Source organism: Tarenaya hassleriana, unplaced genomic scaffold (assembly GCF_000463585.1).
Source record: "Tarenaya hassleriana unplaced genomic scaffold, ASM46358v1 Cleome21, whole genome shotgun sequence".
NCBI classification, from domain to species: Eukaryota; Viridiplantae; Streptophyta; class Magnoliopsida; order Brassicales; family Cleomaceae; genus Tarenaya; species Tarenaya hassleriana.
The window spans coordinates 1205668-1230587 of NW_010965451.1; the positions used below are offsets into that span (position 1 = coordinate 1205668).

Genomic DNA, 24920 nt, shown 5'->3' on the forward strand with positions numbered 1-24920 from the left:
AAGTATTATAGAATCTATCAATGTGATTAATTTACCCAAATTTGAGTGGTCCAATGGCGAGAGAATATAAGTATGCTTTTATTCTGGGTTCAAATCCAAATATATGGAGGTGCATTTATCTAATTTTTCCGGTCTTCTGAAAGATTTAGTCGGATCAAAGGCTCGATGAAATTTCGGATTATAAAAAAAAAACTATGATTAACTTGTCAAAAAAATTTATTGGAATAAATAAGAGAATACGAATTCCGAGGAGCGAGAAACCCGCGGAATCAGAGGGAGGCTTTCCCAACAAAAAAATGTCGGAGGAAACTGACAAAAAAATAAATGCATGAGCCTTTGAAGGAAAGGGCAGTCTCGTCATTTAACTATCGCGCCGGTTGTTACACGTTGCTTGATTTGATTCTTGTCTTCTTCGCCACTGTTCGTTCTTCCGCTTCGCGTTTCCTCTTTCTCTATAAGTCCTTCCAAAAAACCGACCAACTTCCAAATCCAATACCACAGAGAGAGAGAGAGATTGGGTTGAGATCTACAGAGGGAGAGGATGAGGGAACCGACGGCGACGGAGGGAGAGAACGGAGCTGTTGTTGCTGTGACGGCGACGTCGGCGGTGGCGTCTCCGCCGCAAGCTTTAGTGGAGCGGCTCAAGGATTACGGTCAGGAAGATGTTTTTGCTCTCTGGGACGAGCTCTCACCGGATGAGCGGGATCTCCTCGTCAAGGAAATTGAGGTGAATCAGATCAGACGTTTTTGCATTTCCAGAATTTTTTTATAAAGTTGCATTTCCAGATTTTGTCAGAGATTCGGATTTTTTCGAAATGTGTTTAGCGATTATTCTGGTTGTTTGAATCTCCTCAGCTCAGCTTAGTAGCTGAAGATTGGTGCTAACGATTGCGTATTCACTTGGTTTTTCTTCGAATCGTGGATCACTGTTGCATCGTAAAATTCGGATTGGTGACGAATGTTTTTGGCTCTATCTTTCTTTCTTTCTTTCTTTCTTTCAATGAGTTTGATCGGTTTTATTGTCTCGCAGAGTTTGGATCTTCCCAGAATAGATCGCATCATCAGATGCTCACTCCGATCTCAAGGTTAATTTTTTTTTCACATATGCTTGTCTTCCCCTATCAAATTGTTGAAGTTACTTGACAATGACATGCATTGCTCTTCGATTTGGATCTCTTTGCGTTGAGATTGATCCAGCTCTGTTTCACTTGCTAGGTTTGCCCGTGGCCGCAATTGAGCCGGTGCCGGAGAATTGCGTGTCGACGGTGGAGGAGAGAACGATGGAAGACAGAGAAAAATGGTGGAATATGGGATTGAAGGCTATCTATGAAGGAAAACTGGCTGTGGTGCTTCTATCTGGTGGACAGGTACTTCATAGTCCAAATACTAATCTCCTTGTTTTCTTGTGTTGATTTGTGAATAAAGCATTGATTCCTCTTTTGGGTTCCTTCCATTGTGCAATTTGGACCACCTTTTTGTATCTTATGGGAGTTCCACTTCGATTGAAGAGGGGAAACTAATAATTCACCAGCATTTCCTCTTTCTGCTGCATTATTTCGGAATGATGCTGCCTAACTTCTTAAACAATGCATGTGGTGATGTTACGTAATTAGTGCGTGTTTGATTACATAACATCAAAAGCTGGAAGTGTAAAATCCTGTTTTGTGGTAAGGTCGGTGCATTTAAAGTAGAGATCATAAAGGGTTATTTGGGCAATGATGGTTACATTAATAATCTTTCTCTGTCGGTGCATTCTAGAAAAGTTTAAAGTAATAGTAATTTCCCGAAGGAACTCTTCACCTAATGACATGAAAAAGGCTTGTGCTTTAGGTTTTCCCGAGGGTGCTTATCACGTGACATGAAAGATGCTTTCTAGGATTCTGTAATCTTTTCCTACATTTTGAGTGAAGTGAACTGTTACGTGCGATTTAAGGAAGGTTCAAATCTGATGTAAAGATTGGAATTGAATTGTTGGGTCATTATTTACTTCACCATTAATTACGATGGGAGTATCTTTCTGGGGTACTGTCTTTTCTTCTTTTTGCCCTTTCTCTTGTACAAGGAAAACGAGTTTGGTACTTGTACGGATTGATTTTAGTTGACCCATGAATGGAATGGGGTCACTCTTCTCAACCGTCTACGTTATGTTCTATCTATGTAGAAGCTGACCAGCAAATTGAATTATGTTTTGATGGCAAAGCTAGTTTTGGAGTTATAACCATTCATCAAAATACTAGTTTTGAATTTCCAGAAGCCTCTTCTTGCCTCATTGCAGTGTTTATGCAGTATATTACCATGATCCGTGATTGATTTCAGGGCAAGACTATTTTTAAATTTCTGGTTGCCTTTTTTCTGCCACATTCTAGTGTTTGTTTCGTACCTTCTTGGAAAGTTTAGGTCTTAAAATGATCTGGTTATGATTATGAAATCAATGCAGGGTACAAGGCTTGGAAGTTCAGATCCAAAAGGGTGTTTCAGTGAGTACTCCGTTTTTAATTCTTTATTGTTCTCGTCAGTAGCTTTCTTAGGATACATCTGTCAATTGTCATATAGCATCAGTTTCATGTCAGTTCTCTGGGTCTGCAAATTTTGAACATTAGTACAATTGTCTGATACCGTCCTAGCTCTTGTCCACGTGCAAGTAGGAAATGAAGTCTTTCTCATGTCTAAACATGTGATGGGTTCGTACTAAGGTGTTTAGATGTGCAATTTATGCAACCTCCTGATTGGCTCCAGTGGCGGAACTCAGTATTTTTGTTCTTTTTACAGAATGGAGACTGCATTTTATTACATTGTATGTTACTGTTAGTTGTCTTCTGCTACTTTACCATAATTTTTATTTCCTCTTAGATATTGGACTGCCATCGGGGAAGTCTCTCTTCCAGATTCAAGCTGAGAAAATTCTGTGTGTCCAAAGGCTTGCTTCTCAAACAATGAGTGAGGGTAAGATTCATCATTCTGGTTTCCATTTATATGTATCATATTTGACAATTTGTTCACAAAATATATATCACCTACAGGAACAACTCGCTCAATTACAGTACACTGGTACATAATGACCAGCCCATTTACCGATGAACCTACTAGAAAATTTTTTTCGAGTCATAAGTACTTTGGCCTTGAACCAGATCAAGTAAGATGGCTTCTGGTTGTATTGTTTTATTTCATTGTCATTTGTTATTTCTTTTGTATCTGTTGAATCTTGATTACTCTGTCGTAGGTTACTTTCTTCCAACAAGGTACCCTACCTTGCATATCAAAGGATGGGAAATTCATCATGGAAACACCTTTCGGAGTATGTCTGTCTTTCGTGATCAAGCTTATATACATTCGAAAGTGATTCGGGTTTTTATTTTATCGTCTGCTATTTCACTAAAGTCGCTAACTGCATGAGGGTATTCTTCTTCGAAACACAGGTAGCCAAGGCTCCAGACGGAAATGGGGGAGTCTATGCAGGTGCATCTTCTAGTTATTTCTGTTCTAACAATCTAAATTGGTCCATCGTTATCTTTCTGATTCTAATCTGACTGGTTTTACATTGTTGCACATGCTTATCAGCTCTGAAATGCTCGAGATTATTAGAGGACATGGCTTCCAGGGGGGTAAAGTACGTGGATTGTTATGGTGTAGACAACGTCCTGGTTAGCTCTCTTTCCGCCCGTTAATCACAATTCTCAAATCTTCTCAAGTATTAGAATTTAGAATCGTAATCTTGGAAATCAGGTTCGTGTAGCTGATCCAACTTTTCTGGGGTATTTCATCGACAAAGGGGTGGCTTCCGCTGCAAAGGTCGTACGGAAGGTAATCTTAATTCTTGCTATGCGTTCAAAGGGGATGCTAGTTTTCGACTAAAGTGTATAGTTCACTTCGGGGAGGGGGGGGGGTCTTCTGTATTTTAAAGATGCGGGTTGCTACTTTGGAATTCATAATTGGAGCTTGTTTCATGTTATATGATGATGGTAAAGGCTTATCCCCAAGAAAAGGTGGGAGTGTTTGTGAGGAGAGGAAAAGGTGGACCTTTGACTGTAGTTGAGTACAGTGAGCTCGACCAGTCTCTGGCCTCTGCAATTAATCAAGTAACAGGCCGTCTTCGATTTTGTTGGAGTAACGTAAAAACCCTTTTCCTTTCCAGACATGCACCATCCATTCATTTTTTTTTTCAAATGGTTTTTATAATGATTCATTATTGGAGCTTGTTTCATGTTATATGATGATGGTAAAGGCTTATCCCCAAGAAAAGGTGGGAGTGTTTGTGAGGAGAGGAAAAGGTGGACCTTTGACTGTAGTTGAGTACAGTGAGCTCGACCAGTCTCTGGCCTCTGCAATTAATCAAGTAACAGGCCGTCTTCGATTTTGTTGGAGTAACGTAAAAACCCTTTTCCTTTCCAGACATGCACCATCCATTCATTTTTTTTTTCAAATGGTTTTTATAATGATTCATTAGGTTGGTTAAGTCTAAGTACATTTTCAGGTGTGCTTACACATGTTCACTGTGGATTTCCTTAATCAAGTGGCAAACGGCCTGGAGAAAGAGAGCGTGTGAGTTCTTCTCTTAGTATAATATATCGAAAGCTATCGATAGAAGATGTAAAAAGCACTAAAAGGGATGGTGAAACTTTTTTTGGCAGGTACCATTTGGCGGAGAAGAAGATCGCGTCAGTGAACGGGCTCACGACGGGACTGAAGCTAGAGCAGTTCATATTCGATTCCTTCCCATACGCTCCTTCGACTGCCCTTTTCGAGGTATCGTAATTCCTGTCATCGTCACACACACATATAGAAAACAAAGCAAGAGTGTATCGAAAGAACGATTGGAGGGAGAGTGGATGATGGATGGAAAAAGTGACAGGTACTGAGGGAAGAGGAGTTTGCGCCGGTGAAGAACGCAAACGGGTCGAGCTTTGACACACCAGAGAGTGCAAGGCTTCTGGTAATGAGGCTTCACACTCGTTGGGTCATTGCAGCTGGTGGCTTTCTCACTCATTCTGTCCCCTTATACGCAACTGGTACCACACCTAAACCTCTCCCTCCTCCCATAATATACGTATACACATATATAATGATGTATGTGTGTGTGTGTGTGTGTGGATAATGAAACAGGTGTAGAGGTGTCACCACTGTGTTCATACGCCGGAGAAAACCTAGAACCCATATGCCGAGGAAGAACATTTCATGCTCCTTGTGAAATCTCCCTCTGAAGGGTTTCTCTCTCTCTCTTTTTTTTTTGTCACTTCTGCACATTGATTTACGTTTCTTTTCCGGCTAGACAAAGACCTACTCCCCTTCTCTCTGTCATATATATATATATATATATATATAGGTGGATTCATCTTATACATGATGATGAAGCAAAGTTGAGATACCTGGACTGATTTTCTTTTTTTTTTTTGTGACTTTTATTTGGGAGGGAACAGAGTACAAAAAACAGGACTCAATCTTACAAGACGTAAAAGCAGACATATTCTTCTTGATAAAGATAACAACTTTGATATTATTATAAAAAAAAAAACAACCTTATTTTAGAAGATAGATTGAGGGATGGAAGGATTGGATCAATGTCGGAAGTGTCTGATGGTGGTGAAGAGCAAAGAGACGCCGTATTTGTTGCAGCAATCAATGGCATCATTATCCCTCATGCTCCCTCCTGGCTCTGCTATCACTCCTATCCCCTTCTCACACGCTTCCTCCACCGCATCCTTCCAAGCTGTTCCATTTCCATTCCAAACCAAACCAAACAACAAAACACGTTTTTACAAGTTTCCGTTTATATATCACAAAATTTATACACACACACACACACACTGACACACACACATATATATATAGATTGGTCTGAAGGATAGAGAGAGAATACCGAATGGGAAAAAGGCGTCACTGGCCAAGGCAGCTCCTTTGGCTTCATCACCAGCCTTCCTGAAAGCTATTCTCAGACTCTCCAAACGGTTTGGCTGTCCACTTCCCATCCCCAGCATGCAATTGTTCTTCGCAAACAAGGGGTAAAGCAAAACCCAATCCATCAGATCATATCTTCTCCTTGAACCAAAAAAAAAAAATCTATTGGAAAAAAACCCGACCTTTGCTATCACAATGGCATTGCTCTTGACATGCTTGGCGCAGAGCCAAGCAAACTTCGCGTCAGAGAGTTCACTTTCAGTCGGGGACTTATCCGAGACAACGTTGAAACTGATATCTTCTGGGGTTACATCGTCTGAATTCTGAGCCAACCATCCTCCTCCCACTTGTCTGATCGATATCTTGTCCTTTTTGTTCTTTTTAGCCTCGAGGATCCTCAGTGTCTTCGATTTCCCTTTCAGCACTTCAAGACCCTTTTCAGTATATTTCGGAGCTACCACTATTTCGTAAAACATCCTAGTTTCCCCGTCCGTTGGGCTCCTGAACTCTCGGATCTCCCTTGCAAGAGCCTAGACCGATAGAACAGAACAGAGCAGAATAACTGAATTTATAACACTTTCTTTCAATGTACCTATAGATTATTATATCAGTTCAACAATGAGAGAATTTTCTTATGAATGCTAGCTTACCTCGTCAACCTCGACATTGAAGGCTACTATACCGCCAAAAGCACTAACTGGATCTGCTTTTACAGCCAAACGATAAGCCTCGAGAATATCGTTACGGGAAGCCACACCACAAGGATTTGTGTGCTTCACAACTACACAGGTTGGGTTTTCGAATTCCGAAACGCAGTTCCATGCAGCATCAGCATCTAAATAGTTATTGTATGACATCTCCTGCACAATGTTATTAACAAAAATTTAGGAATAAAAGACAGAAACGGAAAGGGCAAGCTAAACAAGAAATGCCCCACGAATTGGACATAATGACTGCACATGAATGATGGTTGCTCGAAGTTTTGTTCACCTTTCCATGGTGCTGAACCGCGGTGGCAATACCACCGGCATTCACCTCACCGAGGCTCTTGTCAACATAAAATGCAGCCTTTTGGTGAGGATTTTCGCCATAACGAAGAGAACTCTTGAGCGAAAGCGGAATCGTAAAGCTGGGAGGAAATTTCTCTTCTGGGAAACCAAAAAAAATGCAAAGAACATTATCAATACAAGAAGTCAATCATAACATAGGAAGATATCCAAACAAATTTCATAACTTTGCAGTTGATTTTCTCATGAACATTTAGAATCCTGAGGTGTGAGCCCAAAAAACTAAAGAATATCCTAAGTTGGCAATGAAATTAATAAAATATCAAAGGTCTTCTTCCTATCTAACCCAAAACCTTAAATTTTATGTACTCATTCTAAGACGAACACGTAAAAAGTAAGGCAGATAATGTAATACATACGCCCTTCAGTCTGCTTCCACAACCATTCTGAAACTGCAGAATCATATGCAGCTACATGCTGAAAAGCCTTCCACGCCAGTTTTCTTCGGAACTGCTGATCATTCTGGCCCCCCTTTAGGCATTCCAAAACAGCAGGATAATCTTCTGAATCGACAACAATGAGAACATCCTTGTGGTTCTGTTCAATAATAATCACATTAAGAACCCCGAAATAAGGTATAATAGATCTATGTATGTAGAAACAAGTATCACATACCTTAGCAGCAGCTCTAATCATAGCAGGACCACCAATGTCAATGTTCTCAATTCCATCCTCGAAGCTAATTCCACCAGGGGCCGTAACTTTTTCGTAAAACGGATACAAATTGACAATCACTACATCAAATGTACCTGGAACAAAGAGGTTGAACAGAGTAGAGAAACAGTTCAGCATCAATGCGATACTGCCAATGAGTTTTAACAAAAAAAAAAGCCGGGAAAATGTAGAACGGATGCAAATTTCACAACTCACCTATCCCGTGCTCGTTGAGAGCTTCCATATGACGCTCAATATCTCGTCTAGCAAGGATACCCCCATGTATGTTCGGGTGCAAAGTCTTCACACGACCATCAAGCTTAACAAGGGCAACGAAAGGAAGGCTCGGGTTATAAAAGCAAACTTTAGAAAAACAATTGCATAATGATTCAAAACTCCACAAATATACCCGAGAGCATCAAGCCAAGCCTTTTTCGTTCTAAGATTTGACGAATATCGACAAGTGCAAAATGGAAACACGAGACTGGAAGACCGAAACTTGATCGATGAACTGAAAAGAAACTTACCATTTCTGGAAAATGAGTGAGAGTCTCCACCTTAGTCACTGAGACTCCTGCATTCTCCAAAGCAGAGGCAGTTCCTCCAGTGGAAACAATGGTATATCTATCAATCGCAAAAACAATAAACAAGAAATTAAGTATGAGAAAGCTGGGGGAAAAAAAGGGAAGAAGACAAGAACCGATTCATATCCTAAACACAAACAACACTAAAAATTTCATTGGGAGAACTACCCCAATTCCTGTAGACCATTGCCGAGAAAAGCCAAGTCCTTCTTGTCGGACAGAGATATCAAAGCTTGCTTTTTGCCTGAAATGAAAAATGCCCAGAAAAAAAAATATACAAAGGGATTCCGTATAAAGTTGAATTTAATCGGTTCCTGAATCGAAACTGCGATAAAGAACTCAAATTGACCAAAACTTCAATAATTCAGAGCTCAAAAGACAATAACCAGAGGAATCAGACGATTGCGGCTGACTCCTCGGAACAGTCTGAGATTCCGCCATGGCTCGGATCGCGAAGAAGCTCGGACGAACTGAAATAGAGCGAACCTGGTCACAGACAATGCCGGCACTAACCATAAGAAGTTCAGCAAAAACAAGAAACAGAAACAGAGCACGTAAATGGATATAGGAGGAGAGCTTACGGTTTGGCAACGAAGAGAAGAACCGGCCGTTTTCTGGCGATGATCGTTGCAGAATAATTTGGCGCGAGAACCTGCGGCGGCGGCGGCGGATGCGAGGGAAGCGGAGGGGGAGGAGGAGGTGACGGCGGGACCCAACATGCTGTTGCTTCGCGACTGTTTAATCTCTTGTCGGAATTCTAGGTCTTGGGTTTTATGCCAAAAATGAAATTTAGAAAATGCAAAATTATATACAAGTGGCTTAATTTCCACTAAAAATTTCATAATATTTTTTTTGCTAATTTTTGATTAATTATTTGACACATTTAATTCCCTTAATCCTTATCCATCAGAATCTATGATCCAATGAAGAATGCTTCCTTGGCAGGATTTCCTTCTGTATAAATTTTCGTTAATTGTTTTTCCATATTAAATTATCTCATCATTTCATCTATTCTTTTTTCCCAAAATTAAACTTATATATCTTTCCACAATGGCACATCCAAATTCCATTTCAATCTTCATTACCAAAATCTATAAGATCTTTTTCCTAAATTTTACTAGTAAAGATTTAAAAGGAATAAAAAAATCAGATGGACTTATAAAATTTAGGGAAAAAACAACTAATGATTTTTCCTTTTTTTAGATATGATATGAAAAGATAATTTGCATTCCAATAATTACAACTATGGTTTTCAATTTTTCAGTACAAATATGGTGTTTTGGATATTTAAGGTTTGGTATACGTTATAATAATAATTAGATTAATCTTTGTTTTTATCATATAACTATATTTTCGTTTTTTAAAAAATAAAATATCACAAACAAAATATAACAACATTTATTAACATGTGATATTTCAAACAAATTTTTTCCTTTTTAAATTTTGCTACGGACATTGCTAATTGAAGATGAAACTAAAGAAAAACGTAATTTATATTAAGGATCCATTGGAATTTATTATACACCAACGTTCAACTATGGAGATGCTAAAATAAATAAGACATTCAAAATTTAAAAAGGATTTATTTTAGGTTTAACAAAACTTTGTCTTATTGTAAAATTTATTTTTAATTAATAAGATTTAAAGGAAGGACGAGGAAACTCAAGATTAGTGATTGAATCTTTTTTTAAAATTTTTTTTTTTGATAATCTCGTACCAAAGGATTAGAACTTTCATCAAGAAGCGCATACATTTACTTTATTTAAAAAATTATCAAAATTAATATTTTAATGCGATTATCTTAGTATTAGTAGTTTGTTGTTAGTGATTTTAATACTCATTTTCTATAATTGAGGGGTGAAAAATATAAATTTGTTCTAGTATGACCAATACCGTTTTCAATTTATTTTCACAATATTCAAATTAGGAGAAAAAAAGCTTATTTTCCGTATAAATGCCCAAATATTTTTTTAAATAAACTACAAAATAAAAAACATACAAAGAAAAAAAAAGTAGAAACTCTGCTGTAAATAGAGAGGGAGAGAGATTAGTCCTTAAATAGGGAGTAAGGATTTTTCATCGTTTTTTCTTATCGGTCGTCAAAGGACGGATGCGTCAGTCCATGGTTCGTCTTCTCCAGGTAAAACCTACTCCCAAGTTTCTTCCTTTTGCTTCTGGCGAAGTTATTTTGGTCTTTAATGGCGATGTTTCTCTGGATCGGTTGTGTTTTTGGTTGAATTTGGACCGTTTTTTCCAACCAGCCTCAGATCGTCTACTACTACGACTTGAATGCTCGATCGGGTTTTGCCTCGTCAGGGTCAGGGTTTTGGCGCGAGTTTTGTTCGGACATATGAATTTTGGTGACACAGGTCTGGATTTGCAGCTCGATCTTTGTAAGGTTTTTTTCCCCGATTTTGATTCTTGTCGGAGATATGTCTAGTTCTCTGTTGGTTTTGAAGAAGTAGATTTCATTTCAATGATCCTTGTAAGTTGATGTTGATCAAGGTTTTAGTGGATAAGGATTTAAATTGAGTTCTGTCAACTGATAACCAAAGCTAGTTTTATGGCTCAATGTCAAAACTTGGGATTCAGGTTGGTCTGGGACGATCGATTCACGATCTACTTAGGTCTGGTCCTCTGGGTAGGTGATTAATGAATGATGTTACCAAAAGTTAGCGAAGATCTCTGAGAATCAAGCATGATTTTCAAGATGTGGTAAATAGTTTTATCCGTATGTGATCATGTTCATATTTACGAAAGAAAACTTCTCGTGTTTCAGGCACCTCTATGAGGACTGGATTTGTTCGTGTTAAAAGACCTTTTAACAGCCAAATCCTAGGATTATCATGGATTCACGGAGGGATGCATATGTGAAGATTTGACTTGCGGTTGCCTCCAAGCTTCTTCAAGGCTTCTCATGAACTAAATGGATAGACATATTGGGAAAGAAAAGATGGACCAAGCAAGAAGTTATGAACAAGTTCGTTATACTGCCTCTGATCCGAGAAACGAGGTGCTAGGTTCCATAAACCAGAGGTTTTCCCATGATCCTTCGACTAATATTAGCACTAATGTACGACCTCCAGACTATGTCATTTCAGCTCATCCTCGACCAGTATTGAATTACTCGATTCAGACTGGTGAAGAATTTGCCTTTGAGTTTATGAGAGACAGGGTAGTTCCAAAACAGCAATCCATCCCGAATGTGTATGGAGAGCCTAGTGGTATGCCTGTTTATGTTGACTCAAGGGCTGTAATGGGAATGGCTCCTCCCATGTCAGAGAGTGGGTCTAACACCTCAGTGCTTAATGCATCAGAAAAACACCATACACTTGAGAATGAGAGGAAGACCACTCCTACCCTTGAAGGCTCGAGCTACCGTGAACCGGTGAAGTCAGTACCAGTGACGTCGGCAAAAATTGACAGCAATCAAAGAATTCATAGTTTCGGTTCTTCTAGAGTGTCTGATACCTCTTTGAATCAGGTGAAGTTCTTATGTAGCTTTGGCGGTAAAATCTTACCCCGTCCCAGGGATCGGAAGCTTAGGTATGTTGGTGGTGAAACACGGATTGTTCGTATTAGCAAGGATAATTCATATGCAGAAATCATGCAGAAGATGTCGGAAATTTACTCTGATACACATGCAATAAAATATCAGCTGCCTGACGAGGATCTCGATGCTCTGGTTTCTGTATCTTGTGACGAGGATTTGCAAAACATGATGGAAGAATGTAATGTACTTAGTAGTGGAGGATCTCAGAAACCCAGGATGTTCTTATTCTCAAGCAGTGATATAGAGGAGGCTCAGTTTGGCGTGGGAGCTGGGGAAGGTGATTCTGAGGTTCAGTATGTAGTTGCTGTTAATGGGATGGATCTAAGTTTGAGAAAGAGCTCCTTTGGAACAGCAAGTGCTTCTGGGAACAATTTGGACGAGTTACTCAATATGAACAATGAGAGAGAGGTTGGTCGAGTTGCCTCTGAATCAGTTGCCGCTTCTGCTCCTTTGGCAGTAAAGGAAACTTTGTCAGCAATACAAACTTCTCAACAAGGAGCGGGTTTTCCTTCTGATACGGAACCATTTTCACAGCCTTATCCAGGACAGCAAGTGCACCGCGGGGGAGTGGTTAACAACCCGGTTTATACATCAGCTCCAATTGCAAGCTCAGCACATCAACCAGTATCTGGTTATAACCCTTATGCTTTGAATTCTGTAACTCCTCTTGAAACACCAGCACCTCCTCATCTGCATCAGATCCAGCTGGGGGTTTTACATGAGGAACAAATGTTTCGTGCACAAGATCCAGAACTTTTGGTTAAAGAGGCCAAACTGAAAAGCGATGACTCATTTCAAAAAGTAAATGAGCCTGCTGATGTATATTCCGTGGACAACAATATTTCAGCGAAGGAACTGAACACGAAGGGAGAATTTTCGAGCCCAAGGGTTAGTGAGTATGGTGTTCCTTCAGTGTCTAGTGATTGTACTGTCCAGGGAAAAGTCTCTAAGGAAATAACTCCAATTGTCATGCAAGTAGCCAATTCAACACCAGATATGAGTTCCTACATCTCGCCAGAAAACAGTTACAGAAAATCCCAGGACCATGTTCAGAACCAAGGTGCTTCTGAGGCAGCAACTGATTGCAGGAAACCCGATCAGGAAGATCTGTCTTCCTTGCCTGGAGGAGTCTCAACATCTGGATATTTATGTCTGGGTGGTGACTCATCCAGTGTAAGCAACATTGACCAGCCTGTGAGTCATCAAAGGGTTTTTCATTCTGAGCGCATTCCACGGGAGCAAGCAGAAACCAATCGCCTGTCTAAATCTAATGATTCCCTTGGCTCTCAGTTTCTGATGGCTCAGACTAGTTCTGATCCTTTCCAGCCAATCAGTGAATCAGCTGAAAAGTTTCATGAATCAAGTATGGGTTCCCAGAATGTGCATTCTATTCTTCCTGTCAAACCATCTTCCGAAAGCCCCTGGACTGGTGAAGGTAGGACGTCGCAGTTTGAAAAGAGTAAAGAATCGGGTAGCAAGATCAGCGAGGTGAAGTCATCCATTTCTAAGGATAGTCCAAAATCAATTGGACGGCTACCTGAACAGCAGCATTTAGGTCATCACATGGATGAGCTCGGAGCCATGCGGAGCAAGGAAAACTTTGAAGGACGATCCATGAATCAAAATGAGGCACCTTTCTTGAATCAGCTGACAAAAGGTGAAAGCAGTTATGTTGAGCAGTCCCAAGTTACTGCTCCGAAGCCACCAGAATTCGGGTGGAATAATGTGGCTGAAAACAAAAACTGGGAGCCTGTCACTCGGGAACAAGTAAGCTCCTCAGAGCCTTCAGCAAATGCCGCTCCACAAGGACCACTTGCCACTGGCCCTGGCTGTCCAGAGCAAGGGGACATAGTTGTTGATATAAGTGATCGGTTTCCCCGTGATTTTCTTGCTGATATATTCTTGAAAGCAAAAGAAGATTCTCTGAACTTCTCTGGGTTAGGTCCATTGCATGTTGATGGAGCTGGTGTGAGTTTAAATGTTCATAATCACGAGCCTAAGAATTGGTCATATTTTCGAAATTTGGCACAGGATGAGTTTGTTAGGAAAGATGTATCCCTTATGGATCAGGACCATCCGGGATTTCCGACTTCCTTTACAAACACTGGAGGGGCTCCTATTGATTACAGCTACCCACCTTTGCAGTCAGAGAAAGTTGCTTCTTCAAGTCATATTGATCATCAAATCCACTTTGATGGAAATATCCAACCGGAGGTGTCTGCTGCACCTTCTTCCAACATGATAGAAACACAACAAGATTATGGTCAGTCACAGCACAAGGGTGATGAAAGCGAAGCTGCAACTGATGAGGACATCCTTAGAGCATCGACACGAGCACGAGCCGAGTCCAGGATCATATCAGCAACTGTCGTAAGCTCACTGTTTCATATTTTTGAAAAAAGAAGAGTATGTTTTGACATTATCCTTTTTTTCATTGTCTTGCTTGACTTTGTTGCGGCAATTGAATATGCAGAATACTGGTCTACCTCTCATTGACCTGGTGGCAGGAGAATTAGACATCAAGTCTTTGCAGGTATATATGTCAGTTTGCTCCATATTCATACCCAGTGACACCAGTTTGACAATGCAGCCCTCAAGTACCTCAAGGATTGTTTATTTCTGCCAAAAATCAGTTAAAATATCCTAAAGCGCATCCTTTCCTCGGTTTCTTCTCTTCTGGATGTCTCATTGTGGTGTTTATGGTTCATGTGCCATCTCAGGACTGAAATAATCGCAGTTTTGAAGATCTCTTGTAATTCATTTCCTGGTTTTCTCTCAACTGCTGCTGGGAAATGAAATGGTTATTGCTATTGCAGATAATAAAAAATGAGGATTTGGAGGAACTGAAGGAGTTAGGCTCTGGTACCTTTGGAACTGTTTATCACGGAAAATGGAGGGGTACAGATGTTGCAATTAAGCGGATAAAGAAGAGCTGTTTTACTGGACGGTCCTCTGAGCAAGAGAGATTGGTGAGCTTTCTTTCTCAAGCTATCCGGGATTTGAACAAGCACGCAAGAACATTGATCACCGAAAACTTCTCACTCCTCGTAGAAGCCTGTAGTTTTCAAGATTGTGGTTCTCCCCTCATATAAATATATTTTCATGATTGTGAAGCTAAATTTTACACTATTCTTTCTATTATAACCACTATTAATCCAAATTTTCACCAAATATTCAGACCTCGGAGTTCTGGCATGAAGCTGACATTCTCTCCAAGCTTCACCACCCAAATGTTGTCGCGTTTTATGGAGTTGTGCAAGATGGACCTGGAGGAACTTTAGCTACAGTGACAGAGTTCATGGTGAATGGCTCACTTAGACATGTTCTCCTCAGCAACAGGTAGTTAAGTTACACTTGTCTTCCAAATTTGTGTTTTCCTATAATCTCTAGTTGTGTTTATCATTTTTGCAATTTGTGTGAAATCCAGACAACTTGATCGACGTAAGCGCCTTATCATTGCAATGGATGCGGCTTTTGGGATGGAATATCTGCACTCGAAGAACATTGTACATTTTGATTTGAAGTGTGACAACTTGCTTGTCAACTTGAAAGATCCCGCACGTCCAATATGCAAGGTAATTTTAATTTCATATCATACATAAAAATAAAAAATCGGAACAATACAACACTTTCGGTGTTAATTGGTATATGTGATTACAAAAAAAGAAGTGTTTCTTTACTGCAGGTAGGTGACTTTGGCCTGTCAAAGATAAAAAGAAATACTTTGGTCACGGGCGGTGTAAGGGGAACCCTTCCTTGGATGGCACCTGAGCTACTAAGCGGTAGCAGCAGTAAAGTTTCTGAAAAGGTCTGTTTCCACCACATCCCGTTAGTTTGCCTTGTGTTGGCTAATGAAAACTAGGTTTTACAGATAGATATTGAAACTAGGCTGCTTCCCTCGATGTCATATTTTGGCCCGCTGAATGATTTTTCGAGTAATATCTCTCTGGGTATTTCATTTATGTATAGGTTGATGTGTTTTCTTTCGGTATCGTCCTGTGGGAGATTCTTACCGGTGAGGAGCCCTACGCCAATATGCATTACGGGGCCATAATAGGTATTAACCTCCTCTCTCTCTCTCTCTCTATACCAACTAGCTCGTGAAACTCGAGATAAATTTCTTGGTGGTTCTGAAACAATAGCCACTTTGGATAGTTATTCTATGATATAACCCATGCATCATCCCTCAGTGAGCTGTTTCTTTTGCTATACTTGCATCATGGAGAATGCATAGACATTTACCATCAATATCTCCTGTCAGAGCACAACCTTTGCATTACACGCAATTCAAAATCTCTTTCGGGATTCTTTGTTTCCCGTCTTGCTATCATTTTGTGTTTGTGACATAGCCTTGGCACATGAATGGATGCAGAGGGTTTAGGATTTATGACATATCCTTGGGACGTGAATGAATGAAGAGGGTTTAGTTTTTAGAGTTTAGGGTTATGGATTTAGGGTTTACGGTTTGTGACATAGCCTCGGGATGTGAATGAACACGCAGGGGGGATAGTGAACAACACGTTGAGACCGACGGTGCCAACCTACTGCGACTCGGAATGGAGGTTAATAATGGAGCAATGCTGGGCTCCCGACCCCATGGCTCGACCTTCCTTCACCGAGATAGCCAGGCGGCTCCGTGTCATGTCCACTTCTGCAGCCGTGACCAAGCCACATCCGAACCACCACCATACCCACAAATAACCGATCCACTCGTGGATTTTCCGTGATTATCACATATATATATATACACATACATTATTAATCTGCATTGTTCGTGTAAAGATATGCTTTGTGTATAATATTACTGAGTGTGAAGGAATCCCGGCTTGTTTCACGTTGAACGGTAAGAAAGAGCGTTTTATGTTGTGATTTTGTACAAAGAACAAGAACAGACCATTGTTCTGTTTTGTGTATAGCCTTATTTATCATTGAATGTAATATTGTTTGGGGGTGAATATATATACAAGTCCTTTGCTCAATGCCCCATATCTCTCTGATAACTCTCCGGCGGTCGCCACCTCACATTCCAGCGAATTTGAAATAGGGTGTCAATTTTGAAAATTTTCAAATTTTGGGTTTTTGGATAGGGTTTAAAATCGGGTTTCTGGTCGATCAGAAAATCCAATTTATTTAAAATAAATAAATAAATAAATATCAATAAAAATAAGGTATTGAATTTAAACCCGATTTTTATAGAATGGGGTTTCGGATTTAGGATTTGAATGGGGATGAGTTTTATTTTAGGTTTTTAGTTTTAGTTTTTGGATTTTGGTTTTTAGTTTTTTGATTCTATAATATTTGAAAACTAAAAAAAAGTAACTTTTGATTTTTCTTTGATTTTTCCACTAAAATGGTTTGGCTTTCCAAGTTTTTAGAAAAAATAATTTTGTGAAAATTTAAATGATAATTTTTTTGGTTTTTAAATTCTAAAAACTCCAACCATTCAAAACCTATAGTTTTATAGACCACCCGTCGGTCCAAGCCTGTATTCCGTCTAAGGACCGTCGTTGTGACCACAATTCCCGGCGAATAACCGATCCAATACTCAATCCATGGGCCTAAAATTGGGCCTGAATGTAACTGTTGATCGAGAGAGCGATTACATTATTATACATACAGTTTCAAAAAAAAAAAAAAAAAGGGAAATCAGACATAGAAAACCTGACCAACGTTCAAGAGGCTCTCCTGAGGGACATTGAGGATAACGCTATGCTCCCTACAAATCTTCCGAAGAAAAGCATAGACATAATCAATGGCGACTTTCTTACAAAACCTCGACCCTCTCCTTGCCCTGATCGCGTTGTTCCCCATTATATGCACCACTCCCGCCTCTCTGCTTCGCTTCACAAACTCCATCTCGTCTTCTTCCCTTCCTCCTCCTCCGCTTTCCCGTCGCTTTCCCCCTGTTCCCATCGTCTCTATCGACTCAAACGTATCCACCGTCGTCGCCAAGTCCTCGATCGTGGACTGTTGCCCCGCGATGCTGCACTCGTCGGAGTCGGAGCAACCTTCCATCATCGACTCGAGCCTTACGAACAAGAACAAGCTCTCGAAGAGCCGTTTCTCGAAGTCATCGTCTTTCTTGTGCAAGTCCCTGTATCCGTACCTGTGCCGAAAACCGATATCATGGAATGAATCGAGGGGCCGAAACGTTTTCGAGATCATCCTAATCTGCTAAGGTTTCGCGGGTCGGAATCCGAATCATAAGAGAGATTTCGGTATCAAAGATGATACCTCGCGACGCAGCGGAACATGTGGAAGGTTTTGGGGCCGATTCTTTTAACGACAAACCGTTCTTCCTCGGGGACGGTGTAAACGGGAAGGTACTTGACGCAGACGAAGATCACGACGGAGTGGATAGCAGGTAGATTCGTGACAAAATGCGAGAAGATGTGAGGGACGCCACTAGCTAGCTCGGTGTAGACGAGGCCGACCCCCGGAACCCGAACAAGCCCGAGGCTAGGGCCGAGGCCGAGAATCCAGGCCATGGAAACTCGGCTGTGCATCTCGAAGGCATACCGCTTGATGGTTCCGTAGTGCCAGACATACATGACGATGAGGAAAGCGGCCGCGATAACGAGTGGGACCCACCCGCCCTGGTTGACCTTGAAGAGCATGGCCGAGAAGTAGGTGCACTCGACCACGAGGGATAGGACTGTGAAGAGTAACACCAGAATCCAGTGGCATCGCCATACGAGAATCATGATCAGCGTCATTAGCAGCGTCGTGACCAGCATCACTATGACAACTGCGGTCCCTGTGGATCGATCGATTGGTTCAAAACCCACACAGCGAAAGAAATCGGAAATCAGAAATTGGAAAATGAAATTTACCATAAGCATTTCCGATCTGACTCTGGTTATTGAATCCAGCAGTTACGGAAATGCAGAGGATCATGAGGATCCAGTTGATGTCGGGAACATAGATCTGACCGAGGAATTTTCGGGAGGTATGCACGACTTTAACCCTCGGGAAACACCCGTGGGCTAAAGCTTGCTTGATTATCGAGAAAGTCGCCGATATCGTGGCTTGGCTCGCGACGGTGGCTGCAGCCGTTGCAATGATGAACGTCGGCCAGTATATGCTTCCTGCATGAATAGAAAAAGGAAACACATCTAAGAACACGACGAAACGCTATGAACCTCGGCAATCCGCCCGTTTATCGACCCTTTCGATTACAAAGCTTGAAGAAGATCGAGATGAACCTGGAATAGAACGATAGAACGCATCAACGACGTGATCCGGATTCTTCCTAAGATAGGCAGCTTGCCCGCTATATGCTAGAATGAGGCTAGGAAACACGATTACCGTGAACGCAATCTGCACGGCCGAGACCGGGAAATGCGATAGATCAGCGAATAACGCCTCGATCCCTGCGTTTCACGGGCAGAAAATAGGCGAACATTTTAGTGATAGAATCAAATTGGAAGTCATAGAGAAGAGAGAAAACAGTTTTAAGGGCAAGAATTCTTTCAGTCTGTCACCTGTTATACTAAGCATAATGCCTCCAAGCGACGTCCATCGATCCAGACCTCCTCGTTTAAAATACCGATAGATATAAACCGGAGAGAAAGCTTTCAATACGCCGACATCGTGTTTCCAGATATTGTATATACCGATACTTGCAATGAAGAGGAACCAGAGAAGAACAATGGGTGCAAAAAGCCAGCCAACCCTATCTGTTCCGTAATGCTGTACACTGAACAAGCTTACTAATATCACGACCGCGACCAGAACAACGACTCCTGCCATTAATCACGACCCGATGATCGTTAACGACGTTACGTATTCAGCGCTATAGCTCATAAACCGAAAGAGATACGATGATGGTTATGTTTCGGGTAACAAATAAGAACGGTAATAGTAAAATACCGTTGCTTATGTGTGGAAGGTTTACCCTGAGCCCTCCAGCCGCTGAAAGAACTGCATAAAGATTTGAATTTGATCTATTAGAATCTTTGATTTCAATGTTAAGCCCGACGGGTCTCCCTTTTTCTCCACGTAATTCGAGGGCCCGAAAAATAACAACCGTGAAACCGTTTTTCAAAAAACGGTCTGAAGCAGACAAGATATGACATGAAAACATCAGAAGCAAGGTTTTCTTCTGAAGTAAAAAACGAGTTTTTCGCGGATTAACAGCGTAAGAATGCGTACCAGAAATGGCGGGAGTAAGGATACCGTCGCCGATAACCATGCAGGTACCGACAAGAACGAGAAGGAGGAGCATGTTTTTCCGAAAAGTACATTTTTCAAGCCATCTCTTGGTTTTTGCAGCGAAAGAATGCTCGCGAAAAGTAGAACGGCTGTAAGTCGTGAGCTCTTCGTCGGTCCTATGTTGGTTGGGGATTGTTTTCACATTTGCGTGTCTACAGAGCAACGAATACAGAGCAAACGTACCACCTATGCTCGTAAGCGATCAATTGACAAACAAATATGTTATTCAGAAACGGGAAAGAGACCGAAATGCATTTCTAAATGAATATAAGATTCCAATGAAACAATTCTTAAACCCTAAATCCTAAACCCAGAGCAACAAACACACAGCAAACGTTCCACCTATGCCCGGTAAGTGATCAATTTACAAACAAGTAAGTTATTCATAAACGGGAAAAAGGCCGAAATGCATGTCTAAATGAATATAAGATTCTAATGAAACAGTTTTTAAATCCTAAACCCTAAACTCAAAGCCACAAAAACGCAGCAAACGTTCCATCTATGCCCACAAAAGCGATAATTCACAAACAATAGTTCTTCAGAAACTGCTAAAAACGAATAGAATCCAAAGAAAACAAGAAAAGGGCTTAAATATACAGTTACCTTGCCCGTTGTCATTAGCTTTGCAGACGACGAAAACGTATTTGAGGAGAGGGATGAGAGTGAGGGAATATATGATCAGCGAAAGAGCTCCAATGATATCCTCGGGATCTTTGATTCCCCGAGAGAATGTATTGTAGAAAACATACAAAGGTGAAGTTCCTAAATCGCCATAAACAACCCCGAGACTCTGAAAAGCAAGCTGCAGAAGCAGAACTGCCGAGAATTTCTGCATCGAAGAAGTTCAATCCGATTAAAGAGATCACCTTTAAGCTATAAATTAAAATACCCTTTTCATCTGTCTCTTCATTCAATCAAAAGACCATACACAGCAGGGACAAATCTGATAACTCTGATGAATTACAACTATGAGAAAGTTTCAAAATTCATACAAATACAATCCATAGAACCTAATTTCTCAGCATTCAATGGATACAAACATGGAAATTTACAATCTTGAAATCATAAAACAACCAAATTGTAAGATGGAATTTGTGAAAATGGCTATTGGAAATTTTGATTACCTTTTCTCTGTACATGTTCTTGAGCCTGCCGGCTTCTTCATCCATTGGCTGATCAAGCTTCTGCTCCAATTCCCATATGCTTCCTCTGTTCTCATCATCACTCTCTTCATCAATCTCACACCCTACTGATGATGCTTCTACTCTTGCAGCCATTTTTACAGAAAACCCTAGCTCTTGATTCTTATGCACAACTCCCCGCCCCTTTTTTCTTTTGCAACAAACCCAGATTCCTAAATCTCTATCTCATCAAAACCCAGATCTTGATCAGGCAAAGAGAAACCTGGTTTTTGCCTCAATGTCCTAAATTTTGGAATTCTCACTTGAAACCCATCATAATTTGATTCAACCACTTTGCTATATAGTTCATCTTCCCTTCCACCTAACTGAGAATCTGCAAATCTCACATGAGCAAAAAAGAAAAAATGAAAATTCATAAAAGCAAGAGATTTAAAAAAGGTTGGGTTTTTACGAAAAAGAATCTCGTAAAAGCCAAGTTTACCGAACTTGGTAAATCTCTACCCTTCAACTATACCCATATCGAGCAAGAAATTCGACACCCACAAAATCCTGGTATCCTAAACAGCCGAAGAAAAAATTCGGGAAAAATAAAAAATAAAAATCAAACCCACGAACAAAAAGTTGAGTTCCACGTTTCTTACATATGCAAAATCAAGTTCCCCGACCAAACACGAAGGGAAACACCAAAGAATCCAAACTTGTTTCTATGGAGGATCAAAGAACGAAGATTCCAGAACGGCTCGAGACACGGCTGAAGCTTTTTTCCCTTCGAATGAGGACTGTATTTCACGCTATGGAGCATTCCCAGAGGTGGGTCCGACTCGATTCATGTCGGAGGAGTGAAAACCCATGAAAAAAACCTTGAATTTTCAAGCAGCTGAAATGGAGAAACGGGTCGGAGTTGTCGGAAAAACCCGACCTTTTTGCTTCGACTATTCGAGTTCTAATAAATGTCGTATTTTCCCCCTCTCTCTGACAGCGTAGAGAGAAAGAAGCAGAGAAGACAGTATTCGCTCAGAGAGAGAGAGAGAGAGAGAGAGAGAGAGAGAGAGAGAGAGAGAGATCACAAGAGATTCTGGACAGAGATGAACATGGCGGAGTGATTAAATTACGATGCGTAAAACGCCATAGTCATACTTCATGTTTGGAATTTATCGAAATTATTAGAGATTTGTATATTTTTTTTAGGAATCGTACAATTCTTTTGAATTTACACGTGGAAGTCATCGATTTTACATAAAAGTCTGGATTCCGTGAATAATTATGACATAAGCTCTAATTAAGGAAAAAAATCTGACTTTATCGATTCACTAAACTATATATTACATTATGATAATAGTTATGTGTATTAATACAATCCTAACATGTCTACAAGTGTAAATAAAATGTAGAAAATATATTATGGAAAAAAAAGTATTTCAAATGTATAATAAATATATTTTTTTTTTCACAATTCAAATGCATGATTTCTATATATACATATATATATAAATAGAATTATCATCAAAGCAAATACATCGAGACTTATGTGTCTATTATTAAAATACAGCCTTTTTATCCACGTGGAATTGTGGTAGTTGATACACCAACTGATTATATTATAGATTTAATTTTTTTTTGGTGTGATATTATAGATTTAATTGATCGTAGGGTTATAGAAATTTAATTGGAACATATCCACATAACAAATTATTATAATGACAACCATAGAAAATTTATTTATTTATTGATGGTCTTTGTCAAATACATTATAAACTAAAAAAAAGGGACTGATTAACCAGGTAAGGTTGCATCTTCTATTAAAAAACTGAAAATAGATACACGTAAAATTTATATCTTATCTAAATATTTCAAATAAAAAACAGTTCAAGTGGGCTATATATGTCACATATACTATAGAAGCCGAAGAGATTAAATATTTCTCCATCAATTTCAATCTTGTTTAAAATGAATGTATTTTTACATTTTGAATTTAATTATATTATTCTATAAATATACATTTAAACACTCCTACTATTATATTTTTACATAATCCTATTAACTTATATCGCTAACAATTTTGTAAACTCATTCTTGGTTATTTAGGTACAGTTACTATGAAATTAAATAAATAGATACTTGTGAATATTACTATAAATATAATAATAAGATTCTTCGTAATCGTACTCATATTTATGGAACGTAACGTGTTGCCGTGTTGGACTGGGTGCCTCACGTGCGTCACGTGCCTGACGTACGTATGTGTGTGTATTCCTAACTGCTACGGACACACGTTTGACCGTTGCCTAAAAAAAATATACATAATTATATAGAAGTGTAACTAAAAAATATTTATTAGTGAGAATATTATTTTTTAGATTATTATATTTTTGTGAGAAAAATAATTTATACCATCGATACCAAATAAATTTGGATTGGACCGCTGTTATTATTGTTGTATATTTTTAAAAACAACAATAATTGCATTATCTGTATCAAAAAATAAATACTCTAAATTTACAAATACAATATACCAAATATAACATGTATTTTTTTTAAGAAAAATGTCCTATTTTTTGTACTATAAATCTACCTATACATATATATAAATTGTATGTACAAAAAGAGAGATGAACATGTGTTAGAGTGGAAAAAGGGACAGAAAATATGTGTGAGTACACTGTACACTTATATACACCAATAGTTCGGTTCATTGGATTAAATATACACTAACAATTAAATATAATATATATATATATATATATACACAAACACATGACAGTACGGGTAGACAAATTTGTATTTTTTTTAGAATCTACTATTTATGGTACCTCAAATGCATTTCATGTAGAACGAAAGGAAGGTATGATATTATATATATGAGATGGCCCAAAACTTTATAAAATAGGATTTTAGGGTTCATGTGTATTGCGTGTATGTGTGTATATATATATATTGCAGATATGATATAATATTGGAAAATAAAAATATGACTGTAATATAATAAAAATTGTGGAACAAAGGAAAAAACAAGATGGCTCTTCAAAACTCTTATTACAACAGTGCAAAGAGGACAAAGAGAGTTGAGCCGTAGAGATTGGACCACGACCGAAATCAAAACGTTAGTTTCGTCTCGAATTCGAGTTCTAAGTAGAAGAAGAGAGTGCAAGTTCAATCACGTGTCTTGCTTTCACTCATGGAATTAGTTTGGATCTCGATATAAAATATTTGATTATCTAAAAAAAATATTATATCCCTTGTGACCACAAAAATATTTAAAATATTGCAGCTTCTTCCAAAAAAAACCAAAGGGGTCAAATCGCATGACTTAGTACGTCTCTAATGTTTCTACAAATTCAAATCCAACTTTTTTAAAAATAAATTATGATAATTAATGAATGATTTGCCATCTAATCAATTAGCTTCCTGTGTTTTCTAAGTGCTATGTATATGTATATACGTGTGTTTATATGATCAATATATGAAATCATTGAAATGTTTTTAAAACAATATCAATAGCGTCCGATCCGACCATAAAGACAAAAAAAACATATATAATGGTATGATCTCAATCATACACAAATTTATTATAAAAAATAGCCATTCATATCCAACAGAATTAGAGATCTAAATCAAATCGAAATATAATTTTCTTTTTTTTTATAACAGATATTATATATATATATATATATTATTAAAAAAAGAATCGGATTCCGGATTGAATTCATATTTACTTAGTCCCTCCTTCTAACTCGCAATAAAACAAATATATATATATATATATATATATATATATATTGTAAAGGGCGGGTGAAACTTTTTTTGGCAGCTGCCA

At 39.1% G+C, this 24920-nt stretch overlaps 4 protein-coding genes across 7 annotated transcripts; 2 read left to right on the plus strand and 2 right to left on the minus strand.

The window, feature by feature from the left end:
• Positions 1 to 420: 420 nt before the first annotated feature.
• LOC104814353 (UDP-N-acetylglucosamine diphosphorylase 1) lies at positions 421 to 5364 on the plus strand. The gene is made up of 15 exons (XM_010542355.1): positions 421 to 727; positions 1031 to 1085; positions 1216 to 1367; positions 2438 to 2477; positions 2851 to 2943; positions 3021 to 3133; positions 3221 to 3295; positions 3417 to 3456; positions 3559 to 3641; positions 3724 to 3801; positions 3966 to 4109; positions 4472 to 4539; positions 4629 to 4743; positions 4850 to 5006; positions 5101 to 5364. The coding sequence occupies exons 1-15, from the start codon at positions 542 to 544 to the stop codon at positions 5196 to 5198; spliced, it is 1497 nt and encodes a 498-aa protein (XP_010540657.1). The 5' UTR covers positions 421 to 541; the 3' UTR covers positions 5199 to 5364.
• Positions 5365 to 5413: 49 nt separating this feature from the next.
• LOC104814352 (bifunctional purine biosynthesis protein PurH-like) lies at positions 5414 to 8952 on the minus strand. Its single transcript, XM_010542354.2, has 12 exons — positions 8779 to 8952; positions 8584 to 8683; positions 8366 to 8441; positions 8141 to 8237; positions 7830 to 7932; positions 7575 to 7708; positions 7319 to 7496; positions 6883 to 7040; positions 6543 to 6752; positions 6075 to 6422; positions 5855 to 5981; positions 5414 to 5704 (listed from the first exon to the last, which is right to left on the minus strand). The coding sequence occupies exons 1-12, from the start codon at positions 8914 to 8916 to the stop codon at positions 5553 to 5555; spliced, it is 1821 nt and encodes a 606-aa protein (XP_010540656.1). The 5' UTR covers positions 8917 to 8952; the 3' UTR covers positions 5414 to 5552.
• Positions 8953 to 10226: 1274 nt separating this feature from the next.
• Positions 10227 to 16729, plus strand: LOC104814354. 4 transcript variants are annotated; one of them, XM_010542356.1, is made up of 10 exons: positions 10227 to 10337; positions 10459 to 10590; positions 10977 to 14120; positions 14224 to 14283; positions 14567 to 14719; positions 14929 to 15089; positions 15178 to 15325; positions 15436 to 15558; positions 15720 to 15807; positions 16252 to 16729. In XM_010542356.1, exons 3-10 carry the CDS (start codon positions 11124 to 11126, stop codon positions 16449 to 16451), a joined length of 3930 nt encoding a protein of 1309 aa, XP_010540658.1. In that variant the 5' UTR covers positions 10227 to 10337; positions 10459 to 10590; positions 10977 to 11123; the 3' UTR covers positions 16452 to 16729. The 4 variants fall into 4 exon arrangements, with proteins under 4 accessions (XP_010540658.1, XP_010540660.1, XP_010540659.1 ...); XM_010542358.1 differs by having other exon boundaries at positions 10459 to 10566; XM_010542357.2 differs by having other exon boundaries at positions 10252 to 10337; positions 10465 to 10590.
• Positions 16730 to 17269: 540 nt separating this feature from the next.
• Positions 17270 to 22195, minus strand: LOC104814355 (potassium transporter 11). Its single transcript, XM_010542360.2, has 10 exons — positions 21748 to 22195; positions 21089 to 21479; positions 20568 to 20793; positions 19905 to 20150; positions 19623 to 19673; positions 19235 to 19495; positions 18956 to 19123; positions 18584 to 18838; positions 17985 to 18507; positions 17270 to 17856 (listed from the first exon to the last, which is right to left on the minus strand). Exons 2-10 carry the CDS (start codon positions 21239 to 21241, stop codon positions 17397 to 17399), a joined length of 2343 nt encoding a protein of 780 aa, XP_010540662.1. The 5' UTR covers positions 21242 to 21479; positions 21748 to 22195; the 3' UTR covers positions 17270 to 17396.
• Between the last annotated feature and the right edge of the window lie 2725 nt (positions 22196 to 24920).

Coding starts and splice junctions, on each gene's coding strand:
- LOC104814353 (XM_010542355.1), top strand. CDS start 542: ATGAGGGAACCGACGGCGACGGAGGGAGAGAACGGAGCTGTTGTTGCT. Junction 1,368..2,437: donor TGCTTCTATCTGGTGGACAG/GTACTTCATAGT, acceptor AAATCAATGCAG/GGTACAAGGCTTGGAAGTTC. Junction 2,944..3,020: donor TTCTCAAACAATGAGTGAGG/GTAAGATTCATC, acceptor TATCACCTACAG/GAACAACTCGCTCAATTACA.
- LOC104814352 (XM_010542354.2), bottom strand. CDS start 8,916: ATGTTGGGTCCCGCCGTCACCTCCTCCTCCCCCTCCGCTTCCCTCGCA. Junction 7,497..7,574: donor TGATTAGAGCTGCTGCTAAG/GTATGTGATACT, acceptor ATTATTGAACAG/AACCACAAGGATGTTCTCAT. Junction 6,423..6,542: donor TCAATGTCGAGGTTGACGAG/GTAAGCTAGCAT, acceptor CTATCGGTCTAG/GCTCTTGCAAGGGAGATCCG.
- LOC104814354 (XM_010542356.1), top strand. CDS start 11,124: ATGGATAGACATATTGGGAAAGAAAAGATGGACCAAGCAAGAAGTTAT. Junction 14,284..14,566: donor TAGACATCAAGTCTTTGCAG/GTATATATGTCA, acceptor TTGCTATTGCAG/ATAATAAAAAATGAGGATTT. Junction 15,090..15,177: donor CATGTTCTCCTCAGCAACAG/GTAGTTAAGTTA, acceptor TGTGAAATCCAG/ACAACTTGATCGACGTAAGC.
- LOC104814355 (XM_010542360.2), bottom strand. CDS start 21,241: ATGGCTGCAAGAGTAGAAGCATCATCAGTAGGGTGTGAGATTGATGAA. Junction 20,151..20,567: donor AGCTAATGACAACGGGCAAG/GTAACTGTATAT, acceptor TTACGAGCATAG/GTGGTACGTTTGCTCTGTAT. Junction 19,496..19,622: donor CCTTCCACACATAAGCAACG/GTATTTTACTAT, acceptor GATTAATGGCAG/GAGTCGTTGTTCTGGTCGCG.